Genomic DNA, 24,839 nt, shown 5'->3' with positions numbered 1-24,839 from the left:
ATCTTTTTATTTATGAGTTGAGAAAATTTTATGCCTGATTTTAGGCATAATCTTAAAAATAGCAGATATAATTAAAACTTATAATAGAAATTACTATACCAAAATACATAAAGAAAAATGTCATACTTTAAGGTTGACTTAGTATCAGGAGTGTAACTAAGGAGATTGATAAGATATCCGGCCCCCTTAAAATAAATTTTTTTTATTTAAACCCTTTTTATATACGAATAATAATGGTTACTATCATATATATAAATATTTATATAAAACTATTATTTAATATTTTAAAGTAACAAAAACAAGTTATCAAATCACATTAACTTAAACCCAAATCTTGATAAATAAATAATTTTGCTTTAAACTCAATTCAACTTAACCCTAAAACACACATGTTAAGCTAATAGTATACCCTATAACACATTTTTTGCCATATGGTGTTTGCCCATCTTGAAGGCAAAAGCGACACACAAGCAGAAAGAGAGAGAGATGGGTGTTAAAGATTGCCAAATTTGAGTATTGGACATTTTTTTAAAATCATGATCATCAAATCGAATCAGATTAGTTAGTCGAATTCGAAGTAGATTGAGGTATCGGTTCAGAATAATATTGAGTTGATTGACCACGAATCGATATAAATTAATTGAATCGAACTAAAAAATTAATTAAATTAGTGGTTTAATTGGTTTCCAATTCAGTTCTAAAAATCTTGTTCAAAATGGTAAAGAAATAAAGGCTTAAACACATTATTATTTTTAGGTTAAAAATATGCCATAAGTCTCTATACTTTTAAGTTTTCGAAATTTAATCACTGTACTTTTATTTCCAGAAATTTAGTTATTCTACTTTTCAAAATTCATTTGTGTGGCATCTTGAAATAAATAAAAATACTTATTTGGTAGCCATACAACTAAAAATATGATATTATAGTGAACTCGAATTTAATAAAAAAAACTTAACAATTTTAGTAATTAAACTTAAATTTTGAAATATGAGAAGTAAAATGACTAAATTCATAAAATTAAAAGTACAGGGACTAAATTTTAAATTTCTAAAAAATCCATAAAGTTATGAAATATTTTTTAACCTCATTTTTAATTAACAAGGTACGGATGAATTTTGTTCATATCTTCAATAAATATCAATCTCGAGTTTAATCTGTGGGCAACCCTTACCCTTTATAGATAGGGAACAAGATGGGCATGTAACAACCTACATTTTATAAATATATACTTCATTGAGGACCAATTAAGAAATCTTAATTAAGATCTTTTCTGTCAGTTTTCTTTATACATACAAATTAACATGCATACTAAGATCACGGTGTACCATAGCAAATTGGTTGCGTAGGAGGGCTTGTTACTTTCATAGAGATGTTGGTATATTTTCGGTTTAATCGGTTGAATTGAGTTTACAATTATTTAAAATTTTATATAAATTAATATATTTAGAAAATATGAAAATGAAAATGAACTAAAATATAATAAATATGTTAAAATATGTTGTTAGTCCATGTATTTGTATAGAAATTGAGATTTAATCTCTGTATTTTAGGAGTTAAAAAAATTTTCAATCTCCTTATTTTTTCAATTTATCACTATTGATAGTTTATGTTAAAATTTGTCAACTTAACATTTTTATTTTTCATCAATCATATGACACGTTACTTGAGGAAGGCTAAATCAACATGCCAAATTGACAAATTTTGATAGAAAATACCTACGAATTTTAATGATTGGACTGATATTTTTAAATTAGAGTACAAGGACTAACAGTTTTAATCAAAATATAATTAAAAAGGTCAAAATATGCCATAAGCCCCTATACTATATGTAAATTTGGAATTTAGTCAATGCACTTTTATTTCTAAGAATTTAATCCTTATACTTTTCAGATTTCAAATTTCAAATTTAGGATCCAATTGTTAATACAGTTAAAATTATTTTATCAAATTCAAGTTCATTACAATACTATTTTTTTAGTTGCATTGCTATTAATTGAGGTTTTTTTTTTATTTCGAATTGTCACATCTACAAATTTAACAAAAAGAAGTGTTGACAATTGAACCTGAATTTTGAAATTTAAAAGTAAAGGGACTAAGTTCTAAATTTGTGAAAATATAAGGACTTGTAGCATATTTTAAGTTTAAAAAAGAAATAGTAATTCATTAGCACCATTTCTACGTTTTCTTCATGATGTAAACATGCAAGCCGTTGGGGACTTCTTTCATATAAAATACAAAATTTGTCTAATATGCTTTATTAATTTAAAAGCTAAAACACATTTAAAGGAACATTAGCAACTGATCATAGGCTTAAAAACACATTATGATCAAACCTTAGTATTGTTAGTATCAAAACAAAAAATGAGTCACAATGCTAATGTACCTTTTTCATGGGAACTCAAACCCGGGGTTTCAAAGGTGACATGCGAAGAACACAGTATTGGTCTACGACATGTGAGGGTAAATTTGCCTCCTCCTCCTTGTTTGTCGAAGAGTGCTCGGTTTTGTGTCGATGACTTGAACGGCGTTCTTCCATCATGCCAACTTCAGACACCATCGAGTGGTTCGGAAAAGAAGGGTAATGCTAACAACGGCAATAAGCAGGAAGACCCTTTTGTGGCGGCATTTAGGAAATGCACGGAGTACTCAACGAATGGTAAGTCGGGGGGTATCGATGACAAAATCGACGGGACATGCAAGACTAGGAACAAGAAGAACATGTTTATTTTGTCGTGTAAGTATTCGTGTAATGTTAGTAGTTGTAATGTTAAGAGTGTGTCGGTGTTTGAAAGGAAAAAACAGGGTTGATTTGCAAAAATTGAATGGACAACGTGTTAAAAGGTTAAAATGTCACCCTTCACAAATTTAAATTTTAGTCCTTATACTTTTTGTTTTCATGAACTCAGTCCCTCTACTTTTAAGATTTCAAATTTTAGGTCTAACTCTTAATTTTTTTGGTTAAATTTGTGGGTGTGATATTTTAAAATAAAATAAAAATTACTTATACCGTGTAACTAAAAAAAAAAGGTAATGAATATGAATTTGACAATGTAAACATAACACTGTTAACGGTAGGGCCTAAATTCTGAAATCTGAAAAGTAGAGGGACTAAATTTCTAGAAACAAAACTATAAGGATTAAATTCTCATTTCATGAAGGGTACAATGACTAATGGCATATTTTAACCTAAAATTAATCTTGTTTGTATATGATGTGGCCATTTTTTTCTTACAATATGGATCTATGGTCATCAAATTCCCAGTTGAACTTTTGTCTGAATGGTACTGGTTTACAAATTTTTAAGGGCTAATTGCATCAGAACCCCCTCGAAAAACACTATAGCATAGATTTTAAATAGATACCCAAATCACCACCAAAAGAAAAAAAAATAGATACCTAAATTTCAAAATATGCTAATTGAGTTCTCAAAGTTGGGGGAGCATTTGTCGGCTTGAGGAATATTTCGTATCAGTCAAATCTTTCCATTAGCTATAAGTTCAGACGTTAAACGCCAGCTCAAATAGGAGTATTTAGAACACATGGGTTAAGTTACAAACACATGTATACCTACATTAACTGCTTAGATCTAGCATGTTAAAAAAATAGTCCCTAAATTTTATTAACATTGACTATATTTAAATATGTCATATTTAAGTTGTTCACACAATAGATATATACATATTTAGAATTTAATTAGCATGTATTTTGAAAATACTCCATGTAGGATCCAAATTTATGGTTAAGTTGACAGTATGGCATGATTGGAGTTTAAGAATCAAATTAAAAATTAAATTATAGTTTAAGGATGTTAAATGAAAATAACCCAAAATCAAATTACCAATTAAACTATGGTCTAAGTTGTACTGGTTTACAATATTTAAAGCCAAATTGAAGATATTTGTCAAATTTTGTGGCTGCCTGATTGAGTTTCCGCCCTCGAATAAATTTTTTGTTAATTCAACTTGTAAAATGCACATTGGCATATATATATATAATAGGGTAAACTATAAAAATAGTCACTTTTATTTGTCTCAGATTACATTTTAGCCACTTATGTTTGAAATATTATATTTTAGTCACTTACATTATTGTTTTGTTACGAAGTAGTCATTCTACCATTAAACTCCATTACCTCATTAACGGTAGTCCTACGTGGAAGTCCAAATGGGTTTTAAATGCCAACTTAGATGTTCAGTTGCTAGGATGAAAATAAGTTTTTAATTTGGACTACCACGTAGGACATCCAAGTCGGCATTTAAAGCCCATTTGGACTGCCATGTAAGACCGCCGTTAGGGAGGTAACGAAGCTTAATGGTAGAATGACTACTTTGTAACAAAACAATAACGTAAGTGACTAAAACGTAACATTTCAAATATAAATAACTAAAATATAATCTGAGGCAAACAAAAATAACTATTTTTATAGTTTACTCTATACACTAATTTTCTCTACTTTCATAAGAATAATAATAAAATCTGTCTTTGATTAATCTTTTTTACTTTAATTTCAAATCATTTGGTCTATAATTTTATAATATTATTAATAAGTCCAAATTGATAATATCTTTAATTACTATAGTTAAATTGATAATATTATTAGTAAATCTAAATTGATATTTAAAAAAATAAGTCGATTTTAGAGTCTGACAATTAATATGATAAAAAATGCGTATTATAAAATGCATTTTTCGGAAAGTGCTTTATACGAAATGTGTTTTTCATCTATTGTTTGATGGTTAAATGCGTATGTTTTCTACTCTTATATCCCAGAGTCCTCTTTCATGTTTATTTGATTTTTTTTCCAAAGCATGTTGTTTCATGTTTTTTTCTTTTAAATTTAGTTAATGTTTTTAATTAATAATCATGTTATTTTCAAGTTTTTAATTAAAAACATGTTTTTAAATTTTATTTTATTTTTAATTTATGTTTTTAATTAATAATTTTTTATTTATATAAATAAAATAATAAATATGTAAATATATTTTATTTTATTTTTTAAAAACATCTTTTTGATATAAATTTAAATATGTCAAATATTTAGTTTTTCATGTACATTATGCATACCATAAGTTTTAAAATAAAAAATTGATTAATTATTTCAATATCATATATGATATTTAACATAATGAAAAAAAACAAATATTTAACATATAAAAATTATATATAAAGAAAAGTATATAAAAAATTAGTTGATATTTTTTGAAAAGTAAAATATATTTAACATAATGATATATATAAAATATATTTTTATTATATAATTACTTATTTATTATTTTGTCTATATAAATAAAGAATTTATTAATTAAAAATATAAATTAAAAATAAAATAAAAAACTTAAAAACATGTCTGTTAATTAAAACATACTTATTAGTAAAAAAATCATTAATTAAAAATTTTAAAAATAAAAAAGAGGCTTGTAACAACATGCATTAGAAAAAAAAAATCAAATAAACATGAAAGAGAACTTGAACTTAAATCATATAAATAGAAACTACAAGCATTTTTCGTAAAAGGAAAGCGCATTAGCTATAGAACGTACACGATTTTTATCATGTTAACCGTCACACCCTAAAATCAATCTATTTCTCTAAATATAATTAAAAATAGACAAAATTTTCTATTTTTTTAAATTTACATTCACCACTAATTTTGTATTTTTAATTACTATTAGAAAAATTAGTCTATATTATATTAATTTTTAAAAATTAAATAAATTACATATTATAAAATCTTACAAAAAAATTTAATTAAAATATATAAAGTGTCATGAAAGTTAACAAAAAATTCTAATTGAAATATATATATAAAAGAAATTTGATAATTTATTTTTAGATATGATATAAACTTGATTCCGACCCAATCCAAAAATAAAGAATTTTAACATTAAATTATTAAACGATTAGTAAGCTTATGTTTTAGTCGTTTAACTTCAAAAAGTTACTAAATGTTCATTGAACTATTCAAAAGTTTTCTTTTAAATCACCAGGCTGTTAAAATCGTTGTTGTATTATAACCTTCTTTATTCGCACTACCTACACAAGTTGAAAACTCTTCTTACCTTTCTCTTCTCTCGTTTAGATTTTATTTTATGAACCAATTTTGAAAGTCATACATCTGTAAACCAAAAATCAAATAGTTTTCTTCTTCGATCCTTGATGATACTAATTGTCAGATTGGTTTGGATATAAGTTCTGTTCTTTTACTCATCGACGGATACTGATCCATCATACCAATCGTCAAATTATAACTTAGAGCTTGCTAACCAAACTTTAAAAAAAATAAAAACTTAACAATCTAATAACTTAAAATAAAAAATTTCAAATAGCTCAATGACTATTTTATAGTTTTTTAAAATTAAGCTATTAATACATAAACCTGTAGTTTACCCTGAAAATCAAATGAGGTCAAAATCATAACTGACAAAAGACGGCAAATAATGCAAAAGATAAATCAGTGACCAAAGTGTCTCTTCTCCATTTCTGGTTATTCTATGATGTAGACTCCTATGACTTGGTCTTCTACGAGTAATTTTCTCACATTTTATATACAAGGAAATTTATGTGATCATATATACAAGAAAAACCCTTTACTATAAACATCCTTAAACCAAAACCATTTCTTGTCCACCCCCAAAAAAATGAATCAATCTCAAGGGAACGTGCCCTTCTCATGGGAAAACAAGCCTGGTATATCCAAAAAAACGCCCCAATTATTACAATCCTTTAAAGAAGGTGATGATCATTACACTCTACAAAAAAAGCTACCACCACCTCCATGTCGACTAGAAAGCGCTAAGGTACCGATGCATGACATTGCAATCCCTCTCCCACCTTGTGTTTTTCAACCCCCTTTGAGAACTTGTTCAAAGGGAAGTGGTGTTGATGATAGTGATGACCCTTTTTTAGCAGCTTATAAAGAGTGTACCAAAGTGAGCAACAAAGGTAAAAAGGGAAGAGGGTGGTCTGTTTTGAAGAAGGGTTTCTTTAGTTTTGCTTGTAAAGGATCTTGTGGTGTTAGGGATGATAGTTTAGTTAGGGTTTCTCAACTTCCTATTGAGAGAGATATTGATTAATTTGGGTTTTTTTGAAGATGGAGGGTACTGTTTTTGTGAAGTTTGACTGGTTCAAAAGATGTTGTAGTGTGTGTGTCTGTGTGTGTTTTGAGTTTCTTGGAAGTTGTCTTAGTTTGTTTTCTTATTTTCTTGTATCACGTGGCTTAAACTTTATTCCATGGACTTCTTTCATCTATATCTGTAGTGTTATGCAGGTTATTTTTAGAATTAGATCGTTGATCGAATCAAACAAGTTATCGATTTGTCAGTTTTATCGTTTCTTTCGGTTTAATTAAATAAATTATTAATAGTTCATAAAATAATTTGATCCATATTGATTATTGGTTCAACTAATTCAATACATTTCTTCAAACTGATAGCCTAATTGATTTCCGGACCAATTGGTCCAATTGTTTTGTCCTGTTCAAACAACCACGAGTGTTACTTGACTTAATATCACGAGTCAACCGAATATTATTTAAGTTGAAAATTGATTAAAAACTTGTTATTTTACAAATCAATGATTAATTTTATGTGAATATATTATTATGTATAAAATCTATAAAAATTAATTTAAACCCAAAATAAATCTAAAAAAAAATCTCACATGATGTGATTTATATCCAAGACACATGGTTTCTAGATCTCAAATTTAAGATTTTAACCAAAACCTCGTTTGTTTTTTATAACAAATATATTTTTATGTAAATTTTTACCCGCGCACCATAATCTAATAAGCTAAATATTAAAAAGGTTCATCAAAATGAAAAAAAAATTTCATTATGCCCAAAATTTGAAATTTAATATTTTCTACTTTTAATTTTAAAATTTTAATTACTTTATTTGTCTGATTTAAAAATTAAAATTAATTGATATTATTATTGATAGATTTTCATCAAATTTGAGTTCTATAGCACTTACTCAAATTCAACAGAAGTCCATCTAACAATGTTAGGGAGACTAAATTTCTAAAATAAAAAGTAGAGGGATTAAATTTTAAAAGTTCAAAGAGTAGAAGATAGGAATGAGAATTAAACATTTTTTAACGTACAAGACGGGGTCAAAGGATGGATTGATTGTTAGAGCTAGTTGGGTTTATGATTTGATGTCACAAAGTTGAAGCTGTTCAATCTTTGGTGTTTGATATAACCTAAAAAAATTAATCTGTAGAGTTCAAGACATTAATTTATTAGCAAAAATGGAGACCTCGATTTTCGAAAGAAAATAATTTCATTTTGCAAGGTTGAAAATATGCTTATAGGATAAGATGAGTGGACTTGTTGAAACCAAGCACAAGTCTCCTACTAAATTCCAAGATGGTAATGTATGATATTGGAAATTTTAGTTTTTTTCTTTAAAATTTTGGTGCATGACACTTATTTTTTATCTAAAAAGAAATTTGACTCTTATTTTTTTATTAGAAGTAAAATAGAAAATTTTAAAATTAATAAAGTTAAAGAGTTAAAAAAGTTTTAGTGAAAATTTAAAAAATTAATTAAGTCATTTTAAAATTTAAAAATTATAAAAATTATAAAAATTATAAAAAAAGTTATTATTTTTATTAAAAATTAACAATATCGACCTATTAAAATCTAATGATTATAATATTTTAATAAAAATTTGACCCTACTCTTTTATTAGGTCAGTATCATTATTTTTAAAAAAATTATAATTTTTTAGAACTTTTTAAATAAAATTTGATAATAATTTTGATAATTTTTAAACATTAAAAGGGTTTAATTGATTTTGCTTTTTTAAATTGTTACTAAGGCAACTCATAGGTCTAAGCTAAAACATGTACAAAAATAAAACACTAAAACAATTTAGCATGGAAGAACCCAATAAAGGATTTTTGTCTATGAGACATGAAATTTCTCTCTCAAAGGAAATATGTTCTTCAATGCCACAAGAAAGAGAAAGCATGAGTGAGATTCCATATGTATTTGCTGTTGAGTTTATCATGTATGTCATATTATGTACTCGTTTAAATAATTCATATGTTTTAAGCATGATGACTAAGCATTACGTAAATCCTGATGAATTTACTATTGGGTTTATTATGTATATCATGCTATGTACTCGTTTAAATGATTCATATGTTTTAAGTATGACGAGTAAGTACTAAGTAAATCCCGATGAAGGTCATTAGACCACAGTTAAAAATATCTTCACGTACATGAGAAGAACTAGTGATGCATTATTGATATATGGAGGTGAAAAAGAGCTAAGTGTAAAAGGTTACACTGACGCTGGCTTCCAACTCGATAATGACGATTCTAGATCACAATTGGATTGTCGATTTTGCTTTAATGGTGGTACAATAGAGGCTAAGTATATTGAAGCCAAATAGGCAACAAAAGAGGTTGTTTGGATTAAAAAGTTCATTACTTGACTCGGAGTTGTGTCTAGCACATTAGATGCTATAAGACTATATTTGTGGCAACAATGGAGCTATTGCACAAGCAAAAGAATCTAGATCTCACTTACACTCCAAACATATACTTAGACACTTTCATCTCATTTGAGAAATTCTTGATTGAAAGGATGTAGAAATGTGTAAAGTACCAACAAATGATAACATCGTAGATTCACTAAACATATTTTTTGACAAAGCAAAAACATGATAGTCAAACTTGATTACTTGGTTTTGATACATGAGTGATTGGTCTTAGTGCAAATGAGAGATTATTGAAGTATTCCTAAAGACCAATCATAAGATGATTGTAGTAGTATACTTCTTTACCTAGTTTATTAGTAAATACATTGTCATTGTTATTTCCAATATATCTTTATTTTTGTGTATTAAATATATCGATTAATAATAATTTCGTATGAATAACATGATTATTTTGAAATATCGTTTGGGGAACAATAATGCATTGAGAGTAATAGTAATTGATTGATGACAAAATGTTGTTATGGATGTAGGATATCAAGTCAACACATTAGGATATGTTACAGAAACAGTGCTAAACTGACCCACCATGAGAATGTTTATTGGATTATTATGTAATTGTCATAGCAATTCTCATAGTGATAATGATATACATGATCATTAGACTTGGGCTCATCATAGTTCCAACTGCAAAAGTTATATACATTGACATAATCAAATGTCTTCACTAATTGATAATACTATAAAGATTGTTATTGAGTATGTCTATATAGTGAGATATGAAAGATCAAATTAGGATTTGCCCCTCTTACACACACAGAATGATTTGTTGAGCCATTGATTAAGTAAGAATAAAAATACATGGCGTGCTCAAATGAAATGATATGATATACTAGACTTATTTGTTTGTCTTAGCATACTCGAGGTTCAAAACAATAAAAGTTTATACTATACAAGTGTGATTGTTCCATGATTTGTGTTCAATTTAGATATCATGGACAAAGAGATTACTGTACAATAATGTTATCATAGAAAGCTTATGGCAGACTATGATTTCCTGTAACTTAGGTAGCAATTATGCATTATTAAATATTACTCACAATTTGAAATATTAGAAATATTTTAACAACAGTGCCAATGTTATAGGATCCTACAATATCATCCTTATGGTTGGAAAGATTGAAAATAAGCCCCAAACTTACTCGAACCGAAGTGTTTAGACGATTTATAAAATACAAGTTAAAAAATTATATTTACCCGATATTACATTTTAAAAAGTGGAAATGACTCAAAAGTTCTATATAAAAAGATATTTTTAAAAATATCATATAAAAGTTATTGATTTTTTTACCAAATAATATTCAAAAGTAATAAAACAAACTTTATTTTATTAAAATAAGTCTAAAAAGTTAAAAAAAATTAATATGAAAAAATCAAAAATTAAACTAAAATAAACAATCAAAAAAATCTAAAAAAAACGATCGACCTGAACTAAACCGAACCGGTATTACTGGCTGTAACTCGAAAGAAACCATGGATCGGATTCTAGTGGAAGTGACCCGGAGAATACCGGGAGAGGTAAACTGCACTCGTCACCAAAAGGATATAATTGGCAAAACTGGTAATAAAACGAAAAAAAAAGAAGAAAATTTTACTTTTTAGTAAATTTTCCCCAAAAGGAAAAACAATTTTTTTCCACTCTACCCTTCAAAAAAAAAGAGAAGCATTTTTCTTCTCTTTTCCCCTTATTCCTCTCTTAAACCCTAGCACCTAAAATTTCGACACTGAGATCCAAGCTTTCTCGCAAATTGAAACTCTTTTAATCTTCACTTAATATCTGTAAGTATTAATATTCCGATTTTAGCTTCTTTTTTTCAGTTTATTTTTCTACGATTGATTTAGAGTAAATTTGTTTCTTGGTATTTTCGGGTGTGGATAACTTGGATGCTGTCTCAGCTCTTTTTGGTGATTGTTAATAAATTAATTGATCCTTTTTGCAGGTATTTGAGGCAAACTTTGCATATGTTCTGGAATGGCTAACAATTCTCAACCCTCTAGTGCGCAGGTAGCCTGCTGATTAGGTTTAATTTTCTTGGCTTCATTTCTTTAATCTAGGATCTTAACTAAGATTATGTTGTCTTTTGTGGGTTAAAGCTTGGTTACTGATGCTAGGTTTTGTTCAAATTTATTAAAATTTAAGAACATAGCCTAAGGCTTTTCTATCGTTCTCCTTTTCTTCTTGGAAGTAGTTTGAAAGAACTTGAATGTGTACATTACAAGCTATGATTTTGACAAGACTCTCTTGGTGGTACTGGCATTATTGTTTTCAATATTAGTGAGAAATGGGTGTTGTTTTTGCCCGAAGTACATAAGTAATCTCCTTTATTCTAGTTTTTTGATGAAGGTCTAAGAAGTTTAAATTTGTTGGCTATCTTCTTTCTTTCCCAGCCACATTGGCCTCCTGCAGTTGGATCCATGGGTCCCCAAAGTTATGGCTCTCCGTTATCTTCACAGGTAGCTACTCTTTTTTCTTTTTACTCATTTTTATTAGATGGTTTTTAATCTTCTGAGAGCAATTTATTAGATGCTATGTGTGTGAAATTTTCCATTACAGTTTCGACCAGTGGTCCCAACGCAGCAAGGGCAACACTTTGTTCCAGCTGCTTCCCAACAGTTTCGGCCTGTTGGGCAGGTTCCTTCTCCAAATATTGGGATGCCAGCTGTTCAAAATCAGCAGATGCAGTTTTCTCAGCCAATGCAGCAGTTTCCACCGCGGCCAAATCAGCCTGGTCTTTCTACACCTTCACAACAGCCAATACAGGTACAATATGGTCAAACAAACAGGCCTCTTACATCTGAACCACCACAGTCACATCAATCTGCACCTCCTTTGAATAGTCATATGCCTGGTGTAGGAGCCCCTGGAGTGCCCCCTTCATCATATGGTGTATGACCTCATTCAAATGTTTCTATTTTCCCTTTAGTTAATATGTTACACAGCCTCTGATGTTTTTATATTCTCCCAGTTTGCGCCATCTTCATTTGGCTTGCCACAGAACAATGTCAGTGCACCGTCGCAGTTTCACCCTATGTCTCAAGTGCATGCACCTGTTGCTCCAGTTGCCGGGCAACCTTGGTTGTCAACTGGAAATCAAAATGTTTCACTTGCTACACCAACACAGCATACTAGCCAACAACCTCCACCTTCTTCTGCTGATACAGTAAGTCCTCATCCCTGGGATATAAAATAGTATGCTAAACAGAAATATAACGAGGTTATGCCTTGTCTAATTTTCGTTGTTTAATTCAAATGTTATATACTCTCTTCATTGTTTATTTGTTGATACACTAAGTCCTCATCCCTGGGATATAAAATAGTATGCTAAACAGAAATATAACGAGGTTATGCCATGTCTAATTTTCTTTGTTTAATTCAAATGTTATATACTCTCTTCAGTGTTTATTTATTGTGCTGATCAGAAACACGTTCAATTGATAAATTGAATTGTGGTGAGAACTTGCCTAAGAAGTACAAATTGTTAACTAAGGTGATCAGTCTTGAGGAGAAGACTGAGAGAGGAATATTAGAAGAAAAAGAGGACATATATAACCAAAATATAAATTTAAAAAGGAAAGGCCACGGAGCTTTAATCCTTTTGGACTTGTCCTATCTTCATCTTTTCTCCACGGTTTTACAATTGGATAATAAATACTTCAGTTTGTGCTTTTTTTCTCTTATCATAGCAGTTTATATGACATAGTAGCTTTTAGTGAATTTTTCTTCAATGAGTACGTATGAATTTTATGTACTTTTATGAGCTTTAGTTCCTTTTATCATTAGCTAGAATTTGGCATAAATTTATGTTATGAAAGTTTATCTTTTATCTTTTTCCTTTTTTGAAGAAATTCTGCAAACTCTTAAGTGATTTTTGGCTTTCTAGGCTAAGTTTTTTGTTTAGTCTTCTCTGTTTCTGTACGTTACATTTAAAAAGAAATCATATGTGCATTACATAATCTCAAATTGTGTCTTGTATAATGTTTTAATTTAGTTTGCATCTTGGAAGTTAGTTTGCATTGTATTTTGCATTTGTCCTTGCTGTTCCCATGTTACCATTCTATTAAATCTCATTGTTTTTTATTCTTCACTTTTTGCATACCAGAATGCAAATGTTCCTAGCCTTACTCCGCAATCTTCTGATTGGCAAGAGCATACATCAGCTGATGGAAGAAGGTAACATTATATAGTACCTCATAATTGTGATTTTTGCTCACGTTTTGCTATATATTTGGATTTTAACTTCTACTACTTTCATGAGTTTGTGTCTAACTGTTTTACATATCTGCAGATACTATTACAACAAAAGGACAAGGCAATCTAGTTGGGAAAAGCCTCTGGAACTGATGACACCAATAGAGGTGAGGCATTTGAGCATCTGGTTGCTGTTTCGGCTGTTAAATTTTTATGCTCTATGATCTGTTAACCTTGAATTTGTTGTGATATGCTATTTATACAAATTGCCCCCTTTAATGGATGCTGAGACTGTAGCCATTCTTAACTTGTTAAAAAATGTTTTATGCGAATTCTTCTTTCTTTTGCGCCTTTTGGAATTGGTTTGTAGATGTCATGGCAAGTTGGAGAAATTTAACGACTGCTCTAAATGGTCACTTTGAGGGCGGGCCTTCACTTTTCTCAAGGCAGGCAACATTTTGCTATTTACATTTTGTTTATTATACGGGGAAATTTTTTTATGAGGAATGATTAGATATATAGACATTTAGGTGCCTTGTATTAACTGTTTTCAATTTTTTTCTTCATTTCCTGTGCTGTTAGTGAGGTTTTAGGATGGTAGTAATACATCCCTTCCCCCTCTTTACATGGCTATCTAATCTGCTTTTCAACTTCTGTCACCTCTATATATTTCTCCTTTTCTTTTCTTGTCTCTTTGGTAGTTCATGTATTTATCTAATCCTGTATCTTATGTTTTGTACAGTAATGAGTTTTATAGATTGGTGTAAGGAATGTGTCATGCTGTTTATCATGTATTTCTATCCAATCGAACTTCTTTGTTGTTTACTCTGGTTCTAGTTTAATAATGTTATTACTTGTTCCCTTTCTCCTCCTTTATGGTTTCATTGTTGCAAGCATATGTTTGTAGAGAGTTCCACAGGTACATATTGGCTACTGATTTCAGAGGTATGAGATGCTGGGTCAAAGGTTTTTGCTGTATTTATCAGTTCTTTTTGTTTTCATAATTGTTGCTGTGATTATGTAAAGGTTCCTTTGGAATAGAATTTGATGTTCAGTATATGTTTTTTTTGTTGGTCATATTGGCTCTACAATTTGTTTACTCATCCTTTTAGAGGTGCGAAGGAGGTAGTAATGTGAATTGACTTGGATGTTAAGGAATCCCTGAAAAATATATTTAAGTTTCTCATTTGGCATGGAAACATCCTCAAGATTTGGCCCTGTTAAAGGTTTTGCTATTTGCAACCGAAAAGTACAATTTAGATTTAGGTTCAATTTGGGACCTGGAGGAAGATGGATTTTGTTACTTTTTAACTAAATGAGATGTTAGCTTGCACTTTTAGATGATATTATCGGTATTTAAGTTAAAGACTTCTAGATGAATCCGAGCACATTCATGAGGTGAAAAAGAATTTGGAGGTAAATTGAGCCAAATTCTCACTCAGAGATAACTGTTCCTTCTCTCTGTTAGTTTTGACTAGAGTTAAATAATTTTGATATTAGGATCATAGTACAGACTGTTGCTGGAGATTCTTTGACTTACATTGATCCTAGCCGAGTAGAGCAGTCTGGTACTGGTTCTAGCATAGCTGTCGTGTGAGCAAAAACTTTGGCTTGCCCATGGGCTAACTTATTGCAATGGCTGAGTTGTTTAGTTGACATTTCCTTTACCTTTTCAGGTTTGGACTTTTACAATTGAGACCATTGTGTGTACTAGTGTTATCTTTTACCATGATAGAATAGTTGCATATACACTCATCCTCTTCCCTTCGAGGAGTCATATGGATGAAACTAACAATCTTTCTTAACAAGGTCATGTATATTTATATTTGTTCCATCTTCATATGCTTGGGTGCATTGTTGGCAACTTCCTTGGTGAGCTTACATTGACTGATATAATACCACTCCTTGGTATAATCATGATGTTTTCCTGAAATTATTTTCATTACTACTTTCACTTCTTTACTTAATTATTGATTTTTCTGTAACAGAGAGCTGATGCATCCACTGTTTGGAAGGAATTTACAACTCCAGAGGGGAGAAAGTATGTTTGAGCTCTGTTTTACGCTTTTATTTATCATTCACATTTTCCCCCCACAGAATATTGTTAGATGCCCTATTGTATCCACCTTTTTCTTGTCTGTTAAAATTTTATTTGCATGAGCAATATGTGATCAAGAGATTGATTTTGAAGGTATTACCACAACAAGGTTACAAAGGAGTCTAAGTGGACAATACCTGAGGAGTTGAAGGTTCATCCTTGTGATTTATTGTTACCGTATCTTTACCTGGTAGGCTGGCACTTTGCCTATCTGACATTATTTTTAAATGTTTAATTCCAGTTAGCTCGTGAGCAAGCTCAAGCAGCAGCTAGCCAAGGAACCCCATCAGGTTCAGGAGTGGCTCCTCAAGCTCCAGTTGCTACTGCTGTCTCTGCAGCTGAGACACCTACTACAGCTATTCCTGTGAGCTCCAACACTTTGCAGGATTCAAGCCCAGTTTCAGTTACGCCTGTTGCTAATCCTTCACCTACTTCAGTATCTGGACCAACAACAGGTCCTGTTGCACAATCAGCTGCTATGAGTGCAACTGGGGTTCAACTCCCTGTTGTGTCTGTGACACCTGTACCTGCAGTCCCCTCCAGAGGTTCCACTGTCCCTGCTCCTTCTGTCGGTGCTAACACAGCAGTCACGTATGGACATCTATTGATCTTTTATTTAATTTTTCAGTGATTCAATAATGTTGTTGAAATTAACTGCATCATTCTGTATCCTCACTTCAGAAGAAGCTCAGAAACTACATCAACTCAAGACACTATGCATTTTGCAGATGGAGCTTCTGCTCAGGACATTGAGGTATTCTCATTTGTTGTTTCAATTCACAGCTCCCTTCTTTCATTTGACCATTTCTTGGAGAGGCAAAATGATCTTTTTAAGAGTTCTTTTCTATTTTTGGAAAAAAATAGTTACTACCTACCATTGTTGGCTGGTCTATTTGGCAAATTGTAGATGCACACTTCCAAATACGTTGGCAGTGGGATGTTTTTTGTATTTGTATTTGTTGTTTTGTTTAAAATATTTTTAATTTGTTTTTTCTTTCAGGAAGCTAAAAAGGGGATGGCAACGGCTGGAAAAGTTAATATGACTCCAGTGGAAGAGAAGGTTCCAGATGATGAGCCTTTAGTATATGCAAATAAGCTGGTAACGTTCCAAAGACATATCACTTTTTTTTTTTTTTTGTCTTATCAGTTAAGTTTTGTTCTTTCTTTTCCCCTAAAGACAGGGAGCTTTGATGCCAATTAGGCAATCGACCGGATCAATGGCAGTTCATTTATATGTTTTCTTACCTAAATTTTTTTTTCAGGAGGCAAAAAATGCTTTCAAATCACTCCTTGAATCTGCAAATGTGCAATCTGATTGGACTTGGGAGCAGGTACTCTTGCTTCATCTTTTGCCTTCCTGCCAGCTTTGTTCTTTCAGTATGTTTGTTTCTTCTGACATTGATAATTTCTTCCAGACAATGAGAGAAATAATTAATGACAAAAGATATGGTGCTCTGAAGACACTTGGTGAACGGAAGCAAGCCTTTAATGAGGTAAATGGTAACCAGTAGTCTTATAGTTGCGGTTGTGTGGTATCACTTTGTTATACATGTCATAGAATTGCTATAAGTTTGTCTTACTTCACTTAATTTATTTTCTTCTGTAAATCAATGTTTGGGGTTAAATAAAAAATTATCTGATTATGTTCTGACAAATTGATATCATTAATAGTATTTGGGTCAAAGAAAGAAATTAGAGGCTGAGGAAAGGCGCATGAGACAGAAGAAAGCTCGAGAAGAGTTTACAAAGATGTTGGAAGTATGTTGCATGAAGTTCATATTATCTTCTCTTCTTGTCTCTGTTTACGTTTTTATTTGGCCTAATGCTTTCTTGTTGCTCTGATTTCTTTCCAGGAGTCCAAGGAACTAACATCATCAATGAGATGGAGGTTGAGATTTTTCTCTATGTTTTGGGGAAATTAGATTTGTTATAGCCTCATTATTAAATGTTGAAACTGTTCAATATTCTAACTAATCTTTAACCTGTTCAGCAAAGCTCAAAGTTTGTTTGAAAATGATGAACGGTTTAAGGCTGTTGAACGAGCCAGAGATCGGGAAGATCTCTTTGAAAACTATATAGTGGATCTTGAGAGGAAGGTAATAGTTTCATACTTCTTGCAGTTTTTGCAGATGTACAATTTCTCATGTATAATTGGGTTTTGGTCTGTGGATGTCGTGACAAGATATAGTATGCCTAGGTGCTGTCTGTAGAATAAAAACCTGTGAATTCCACCTTGTTCCTCATCTGTCAGTCATATGCCTTCAGCAAGATTAATATTTATGGATGGATGCTTTTTCAATCAAATTTTGCCTTGGGAGTAGTAGCTTCCAAATACAAGTTAATTGATAGTCTGCTAATTCAGTCTGTAAAACAGTTTGGCCATTTTTGTATAACTTACGAAAATCATTGGTTCAGATTTTGATTTCTTTGACTTTGAAACATTTTACTGCTTCTGTTTCTAACACATATTATCACTGGTATCCTGCTAATTTCTGCCACAAATTTGACTGTTATTTCTGTGAAGTATGATGGGTCAGACATCAAATAAAGGTTCATGAGTGAAAAAAAAAAAAGATTCATGCATGCAGATTTGTGATTTCTAGTTTCAATATATTTTGCATCTGCTTTATCAGTTGGTATTCATTATCGATAAATGGAAGTTTTGGAGGATTATGCATTGTATTACTATATTCATTGGTGAATATCCAAGCAAAAAATTAAACCTATTCAAATTCGTAATCTTGTTATTTAATGCAGGAAAGGGAATATGCTGCAGAGGAAAAAAGGCGGAATATAGCAGAATACAGGAAATTTCTGGAATCCTGTGACTTTATTAAGGTACAACATTTACAAAAGAAGATTGTTATTTGTTCTGCTTGTAAAGGTCATTAGCTTGATTTCTTTTTTTCCTGAACTTCTTTCAATTTGCAGGCAAACAGCCAGTGGCGGAAAGTTCAAGATCGCTTAGAGGATGACGAAAGATGCTCACGTCTTGAAAAAATTGACCGCTTGCTCATATTCCAGGACTACATTCATGACTTGGAGAAGGAAGAAGAGGAAAAAAAGAAGATGCAAAAGGTAGAAGTACTTTTTATGATTACTAATTTGCTACTGATCTGTGTTCTTACCTTTTTTCTTCTGTCAAAATTTAGGAACAACTGAGACGTGCTGAGCGCAAAAACCGTGATGCATTTCGTAAGCTAATGGAAGAACACGTTGCCGATGGCACTCTTACGGCTAAAACTTATTGGCGAGATTATTGTTTAAAGGTTTTTATCTATTTTAACTTGTTTTATAGTAAGAGTGGCTTTAACCAATGCGTGTTTTGCTATTTTTCAGCAATAGCTTTTGCTTAGTCTCTTTGTTTTATGCTTTGTAGGTGAAAGAATTGCCTCAGTATCTTGCTGTTGCATCTAACACCTCAGGTTCAACTCCAAAAGATTTGTTTGAGGATGTTGCTGAAGAATTAGACAAACAGGTGTGTGCCGCCTCAGATATGTTCTGTGAGAAGTGTCCATTTTCCTCTTGTTTCCATTATATTTTTGCTCAAGCAGGAAAAATTTCATGTTTCTGATGGTTTCTTTTGTACATTGATAGTATCATGAAGACAAAACCCGCATAAAAGAAGCAATGAAGACAGGGAAGGTAGGATACTATATTTAAGTCGCTGGTTCTTGCTTGGTGCTTTCTTGTTATTGAATCCCTTGGCTTTCCCTCAGGTTACTATGGTTTACTCATGGACATTTGAAGACTTCAAGACTGCTATTTCAGAAGATGTTGGTTCCTCATCGATATCGGATATTAACTTAAAGGTACTTCTGTTGCAAGGGAACACATGTTTTCAACAACAAAAAAGGAAGGGATTGGGGGAAAGGAAAAGAAGGAAGCCCTAACCTCTTGTAGATTTTTTATGGAATTAAATGAAACCCTCCTAGAACACTTTATCTGATTAGAGTCCTTGTACTTTATAATTTAATCAGATGTTTAGAGCTTCAAAACAGTGTTTGATAAGATGTTGATAAGTTGGTTGGTTGTTTTAGCATTTTGTTCACTTCATTTATTAGATTAATGAAGTATACAGCTTGTGGCTGAACGTTGATAAGTTTATTCTTTACTTGTTCACAGCTTGTGTATGATGAGCTGCTCGAGAGAGCCAAGGAGAAGGAGGAGAAAGAGGCTAAAAAACGTCAACGTCTAGCCGATGACTTCACTAGACTATTACATACATATAAGGTCTGTTATACTTTTTTTGAAGACAAATGGGCAGTATAGCTTTTGTAAACTTGTTTAATTTCTAGTCCTGCTTCTTTGCAGGAGATAACCGCTTCTTCTAACTGGGAGGAATCGAAACCACTTTTTGAAGAAAGCCAAGAATACAGGTATTTCACCCTTATCTTTGCATTAAAGATAAACAACCGTTTGTTTATCTTTTTTCTCACTTTTATGATTCTTTCCTCCTTTGTTGGTTTCTTGCCATGTTTTTTATTAGATCAATTGCGGAAGAAAGCTTTAGGAGAGAGATCTTTGAGGAATACATTACACACTTACAGGATAAAGCTAAAGAAAAGGAGCGTAAACGAGAGGAGGAAAAGGTTTGTGAATCTTTAACTATATTTCCAAGTAGTTGGTTAAAATTTTCATATATTCATAAAATACCTTTGATATCGCTTCACTCTTTGGTCACCATGAAGTAAGTTTAGTTGGTTTTAAACTTTATGTATATGAAGTGCATGAAATAATACAAGCACTTATACAGTTGCATAGTTTTTTTGAGTTTTCCCTCTAATTTTCTTGAATCATTATCTCCACTTCATATTTGCATAAAATCATAGGTTTCTTCTAAACTGAAAGAAGTTTTATCTGGTTGTTTTCAGGCTAAAAAGGAGAAAGATAGAGAAGAGAAAGATAAACGGAAAGAGAAGGAGAAGGAGAGAAAGGAGAAGGAAAGAGAACGGGAGAGGGAAAAAGGTAAAGACCGAACTAAAAAAGATGAAACAGATAGTGAGAATTTAGATATATCTGACAGCTACGGCCATAAAGAGGAGAAGAAAAAGGAGAAGGAAAAAGACAGGAAACACCGTAAACGACATGCTGCTGATGATGGGAGTTCTGACAAGGATGATAGAGAGGAGTCAAAGAAGTCTCGTAGACACGGTAGCGACCGTAAGAAATCTAGAAAGGTATATCTACCTATCTATCCGTTTATGATAGTACTTACATGTTTGTCCAACTAAGCCTTAACTGTTCTTCCAATGTTTCCTTGGCAGCATGCTCACTCACCCGATTCTGACAGTGAAAGCCGACATAGAAAACACAAGAGAGATCACCGTGACGGCTCACGCCGAAACAGTGGTTACGAGGAGCTGGAAGATGGCGAGCTCGGTGAGGATGGTGAAATCCAGTAGTGTTTCCTATTCTCATCTAAAAAGCTAAGTAAACAAAGTTGGGAAATAAACTAGTACTTAAATGATTTTACTGCTACATTGTTGTATTTTGTAAACCAAGTCATCTACAACTCTAATCACATTTTAACTTTTTAGCCTTTTCTACACAGGCAAAAATATAAAAAAAAAAATTTCACCAAGTTAGTAAAAATTAGATTTTGTAGTCATTCACACATCAGAAGCAAACTGTTGGCTTTATACAAAGATTTGGTCTTTTGGTTGAATGCATGTGATTATTTTTAATATTATTATTTGTCTTTACTTAAAAATCACTCTGTTTTGTATTGGAATTTTCCATCTTTATTAAGAGAGCATCTAAGAGGTACAATTTCCTTTCCTTGACGCTATTTTGACTTTGATATACAGTTTTGTTGGCTTTAGAAAAATGTCTTGAGTGCTGCCCTGTGTTTTGTCATAATGTAATGTGCATTTATTGTGTTACCTATGGTCCCTCCTTTTCTCTATTTATTATACATATAAAGGGTTTTACGTGGTGATTTTTAATCTGGTCGTTTCAATTGAATGAATTATTAGAAATATCATACCTTTATTCTGGATTGATATTTTGGCTGATTTTTAATTCAACTAATTTGACTGGTTTTACTATATTATTCTGCATTTTGAGCAATGTTTTGGGACAATCGTAATCCTTTTTTTAGTGGAGTAATTAAGAAAAATTACCAAAAGAATGTATAATTAAGTTGGTAGACCTTCAAAAGCTTGACTAATTGTAATTTTGTATAGAGGTTTAATTACTAGTTTGATCAGATTGGCGGTATCCGATGATTAATCGAATATCTGAAGTTAATCACAAAAAAAGAAAGGTACTTTTTACTTTATGGTGGGTTGTATGTCAACCTCAATAGATCAAATCCATCATTTAATAAAAGCTCCAACACTATGGTTCAATCATTTATTATATTATTTCTCAAAAAGAATATCATTAATTATATTCAATTAAATTTCGGTTCAATCATTAATATATTATTTTTCCCTTTGTCAATTATGGATGGCATTCAAGTGCTGCACTATACAAGCAAACAACAAATTCTTTTATTTTTTTTTGTGTGCTGGAATTCTGGGTAATTTGATTTTTTATTTGATTAATTTTGTTTAAATTTTTTTGGGTTAGGTCATTATAAGTTAATATCGTTGTGGTTTGGTCATTTCAGGTTGAAATAATTTTAAATTATTTATTCGAACCATTTTAAGTTGAATTATTTGGGGTTCAAAACCTTTTTTTAATACGAGACAATGTCAAGTTCAAACCAACTCAAGTTTAGGTTGGTCTAGTTTATCGTCTTTCTATGATTAGATTAAGTTGGGTCTAATTTGTATTTTGACCAAATAAATTGGGTTTTAAATTTGGATTAAAATTAATCGAGGTAAAAAAACCATAATGTTATATCAGTAAGGTGCTTTTATTATTGAAACCATTAAATGACACATCAAATCTTATCTAACTAAATTTAAAAATTAAATATTTTTAAAAATAAGACATTGCAGTATAATTTTTAAAAGTAAAAACTAAAAAAATAAAAAGATTAAGAATTTTACAACATTCATTTTTTATTAAAATTTTCATTTTAAATTTTGTTGTATAAGACCCGATGTACAAGATAACAATTAAATTAACGATTTTAATAACAATAGGACTTGATTAGTATAATATCAATAGTTTAAATATGTTTGATGCAGTTAACTCCTTTAATAATATATTTATTAATTTCTATCATTATGCAATAAATCTAAAGAGAGGAAAGAAGATTAGAAGAAGCACATAAAATCAAAATAGTAATTGGAAATTAGAAGCAAAGCAAAACCAAAATTACATTCATGTTATGTTATCTAACAAAATCAATCCATCAATCATATCCATAACAACATCACTTATAAGCTCTTCAACAATGGCATTTCCAATACATATCCCCATCTCCTTTTTATATGATTCAATCTCAAAACCCTCCCATTCTTGCTTTGTTTCAATTACATCCAATTCCAACATCTCTTGTATGTTTGTTTCATCCCCACGTTGTTTTCCCCATCCTTTTATTTTCTCACAGATAACATTCCCAATCTCTTCTGACCCTAAATACCTTTTCCCTTTCCCTTCTTTCATACAGCCATTGTTATGATCCACAAGCTCTCTTACACAGTCTAACAGTAGCTGCTTTGTTTGCTGTAATACCCTTTTTGACATTGAAAATGGTGATGAACCACTTGACTGTTCTGAATCTGTTGTTTGTAGAAGCAAATTCCATAGTGTAGCTGATAATATTGATTCCTCTGTTATTAACTTGGGCCAAATGAAGCTTTTCTGCATTGTATTGGAACCTGTTTTTAATTTAAACCATGAGGGTTAGTATTTTTAGTAATTGAATTTAGGACCTGAACTTGGTAACTTTTCCCACATTGGGGCTTTATTATTATATTTTGTCTAAATTAGTCCCAGAACTTGACAATTATGTCCAACAAGGCTGAACTTGAAAAAAATAGTTCAAACCCTAACTTGGAAATAACTGCCTACTTCAAACCTTCATATAGAACATGGGAATAATTGCCAAATTCAGAGACTAACTTAAAAAAAGAAATTTTAAGTCCTAATGTGGGAATAGTTGCTTAGTTCAAACCTATAATTGTCAAGTTTAAGCCCTAATGTACATGAAAATAGTTGTCGAATAATTGTTTAGGGACTAACTTGGACAAAAAAAGTTTAAGCCCTAATATGGAATAGTTGCCAAGTTCAGGGATCAACTTGAATAAAAAAAATTCAGACTCCAATGTAAGAAAAATTGCCCAGCTCAAATTTGATGTGAGAGCAATTGCTTAAGTTTATGGTCTTACTTGGACAAAAAATAGATTAGACGTCCAAAAAATAGATTAGACCTCAGTATGGGAAAAGTTGCCAAATTCAGACTAAATAATGATTTAACCCTTAATTTAAAATCAGATCAAAATTGGGTGTCGAAGTGATGAACCTGTGGAAGTAGACATAGCTTCTAATACTGATTGTGGACTGTGTTGCTTAGTATCTTCCATGTTTGTATCTACAACAGCTTTTTCTGCCATTTTTGAAGACATTGATGATGATGATGCTTCTTCTTCATCTATGTCACTATCTGAGCTTGAATTACACAGTGCTGAGCAAGAAAATGTATCTGTCTTTCCATCTTCATCATTGGGATTATTGGTTCTTCTTAACCCTTTGCTTGTAAAGAATTTGTTACATGGTATAAGTTTAAGTACCTTGGGGATGTGTTGTGGGATACCCTTTTTGGTCTTGTTTTTGGTTGAACCACCATGGATGGGAGTTAAGTTCTTAGCACCACACCCTTTTTCTGAAAGGTAAACTTCTAAGATAAAAGGCTCTTGTTGTTCTTCAAGGAGTTCACCCAGTTGTCTTGCAGGCTTGGATGGTATGGTCCTTGAGGCCATGTGAGCTGAAAAGATGATTGAAAAAACTCGAAAAAAAGTGGAACAAAATGAAGATAAGGTGTTGCATATGCAAGACCTTAGGCATTAAATGGGAGAAAACATGGACATCTATCAGTTTGGGAATGTAAAATAACAGAGAACAGATGGAAGAATGGGGTATTTAAG

General features: G+C 31.2%; 2 protein-coding genes across 3 annotated transcripts; one reads left to right on the top strand and one right to left on the bottom strand.

Moving 5' to 3' along the window:
* Positions 1–11,094: 11,094 nt before the first annotated feature.
* LOC107930594 (pre-mRNA-processing protein 40A) lies at positions 11,095–21,463 on the top strand. Of its 2 annotated transcripts, none has more exons than XM_016862263.2 (28): positions 11,095–11,287; positions 11,449–11,513; positions 11,897–11,962; positions 12,063–12,269; positions 12,475–12,669; positions 13,609–13,679; positions 13,795–13,864; positions 15,686–15,738; positions 15,889–15,946; positions 16,037–16,386; positions 16,477–16,549; positions 16,796–16,894; positions 17,058–17,126; positions 17,211–17,288; positions 17,467–17,553; positions 17,649–17,683; positions 17,786–17,891; positions 18,553–18,633; positions 18,727–18,873; positions 18,948–19,064; positions 19,175–19,273; positions 19,393–19,440; positions 19,515–19,607; positions 19,921–20,028; positions 20,110–20,174; positions 20,285–20,387; positions 20,670–20,975; positions 21,063–21,463. In XM_016862263.2, exons 2-28 carry the CDS (start codon positions 11,481–11,483, stop codon positions 21,198–21,200), a joined length of 2,955 nt encoding a protein of 984 aa, XP_016717752.1. In that variant the 5' UTR covers positions 11,095–11,287; positions 11,449–11,480; the 3' UTR covers positions 21,201–21,463. The 2 variants fall into 2 exon arrangements, with proteins under 2 accessions (XP_016717752.1, XP_016717751.1); XM_016862262.2 differs by having other exon boundaries at positions 11,110–11,287; positions 12,063–12,395.
* A 1,557-nt stretch (positions 21,464–23,020) lies between these two features.
* LOC107930545 (uncharacterized) lies at positions 23,021–24,839 on the bottom strand. The gene is made up of 2 exons (XM_016862212.2): positions 24,218–24,839; positions 23,021–23,573 (listed from the first exon to the last, which is right to left on the bottom strand). The coding sequence occupies exons 1-2, from the start codon at positions 24,672–24,674 to the stop codon at positions 23,074–23,076; spliced, it is 957 nt and encodes a 318-aa protein (XP_016717701.2). The 5' UTR covers positions 24,675–24,839; the 3' UTR covers positions 23,021–23,073.

This window comes from Gossypium hirsutum, chromosome A06, assembly GCF_007990345.1.
Source record: "Gossypium hirsutum isolate 1008001.06 chromosome A06, Gossypium_hirsutum_v2.1, whole genome shotgun sequence".
Lineage (NCBI taxonomy): Eukaryota > Viridiplantae > Streptophyta > Magnoliopsida > Malvales > Malvaceae > Gossypium > Gossypium hirsutum.
Note: the sequence above shows the minus strand (reverse complement) of the source record. Positions and strands in the feature narration are given on the sequence as shown.

What these genes read in the sequence shown, in the direction of transcription:
- LOC107930594 (XM_016862262.2), top strand. Translation starts at nt 11,481, where the DNA reads ATGGCTAACAATTCTCAACCCTCTAGTGCGCAG. An exon ending in CTGAAGAATTAGACAAACAG is followed by an intron (nt 19,274 to 19,392) that starts GTGTGTGCCGCC and finishes GTACATTGATAG; the next exon opens with TATCATGAAGACAAAACCCG. An exon ending in ACCGTAAGAAATCTAGAAAG is followed by an intron (nt 20,976 to 21,062) that starts GTATATCTACCT and finishes TTTCCTTGGCAG; the next exon opens with CATGCTCACTCACCCGATTC.
- LOC107930545 (XM_016862212.2), bottom strand. Translation starts at nt 24,674, where the DNA reads ATGGCCTCAAGGACCATACCATCCAAGCCTGCAAGACAACTGGGTGAA. An exon ending in AGCTATGTCTACTTCCACAG is followed by an intron (nt 23,574 to 24,217) that starts GTTCATCACTTC and finishes AATTAAAAACAG; the next exon opens with GTTCCAATACAATGCAGAAA.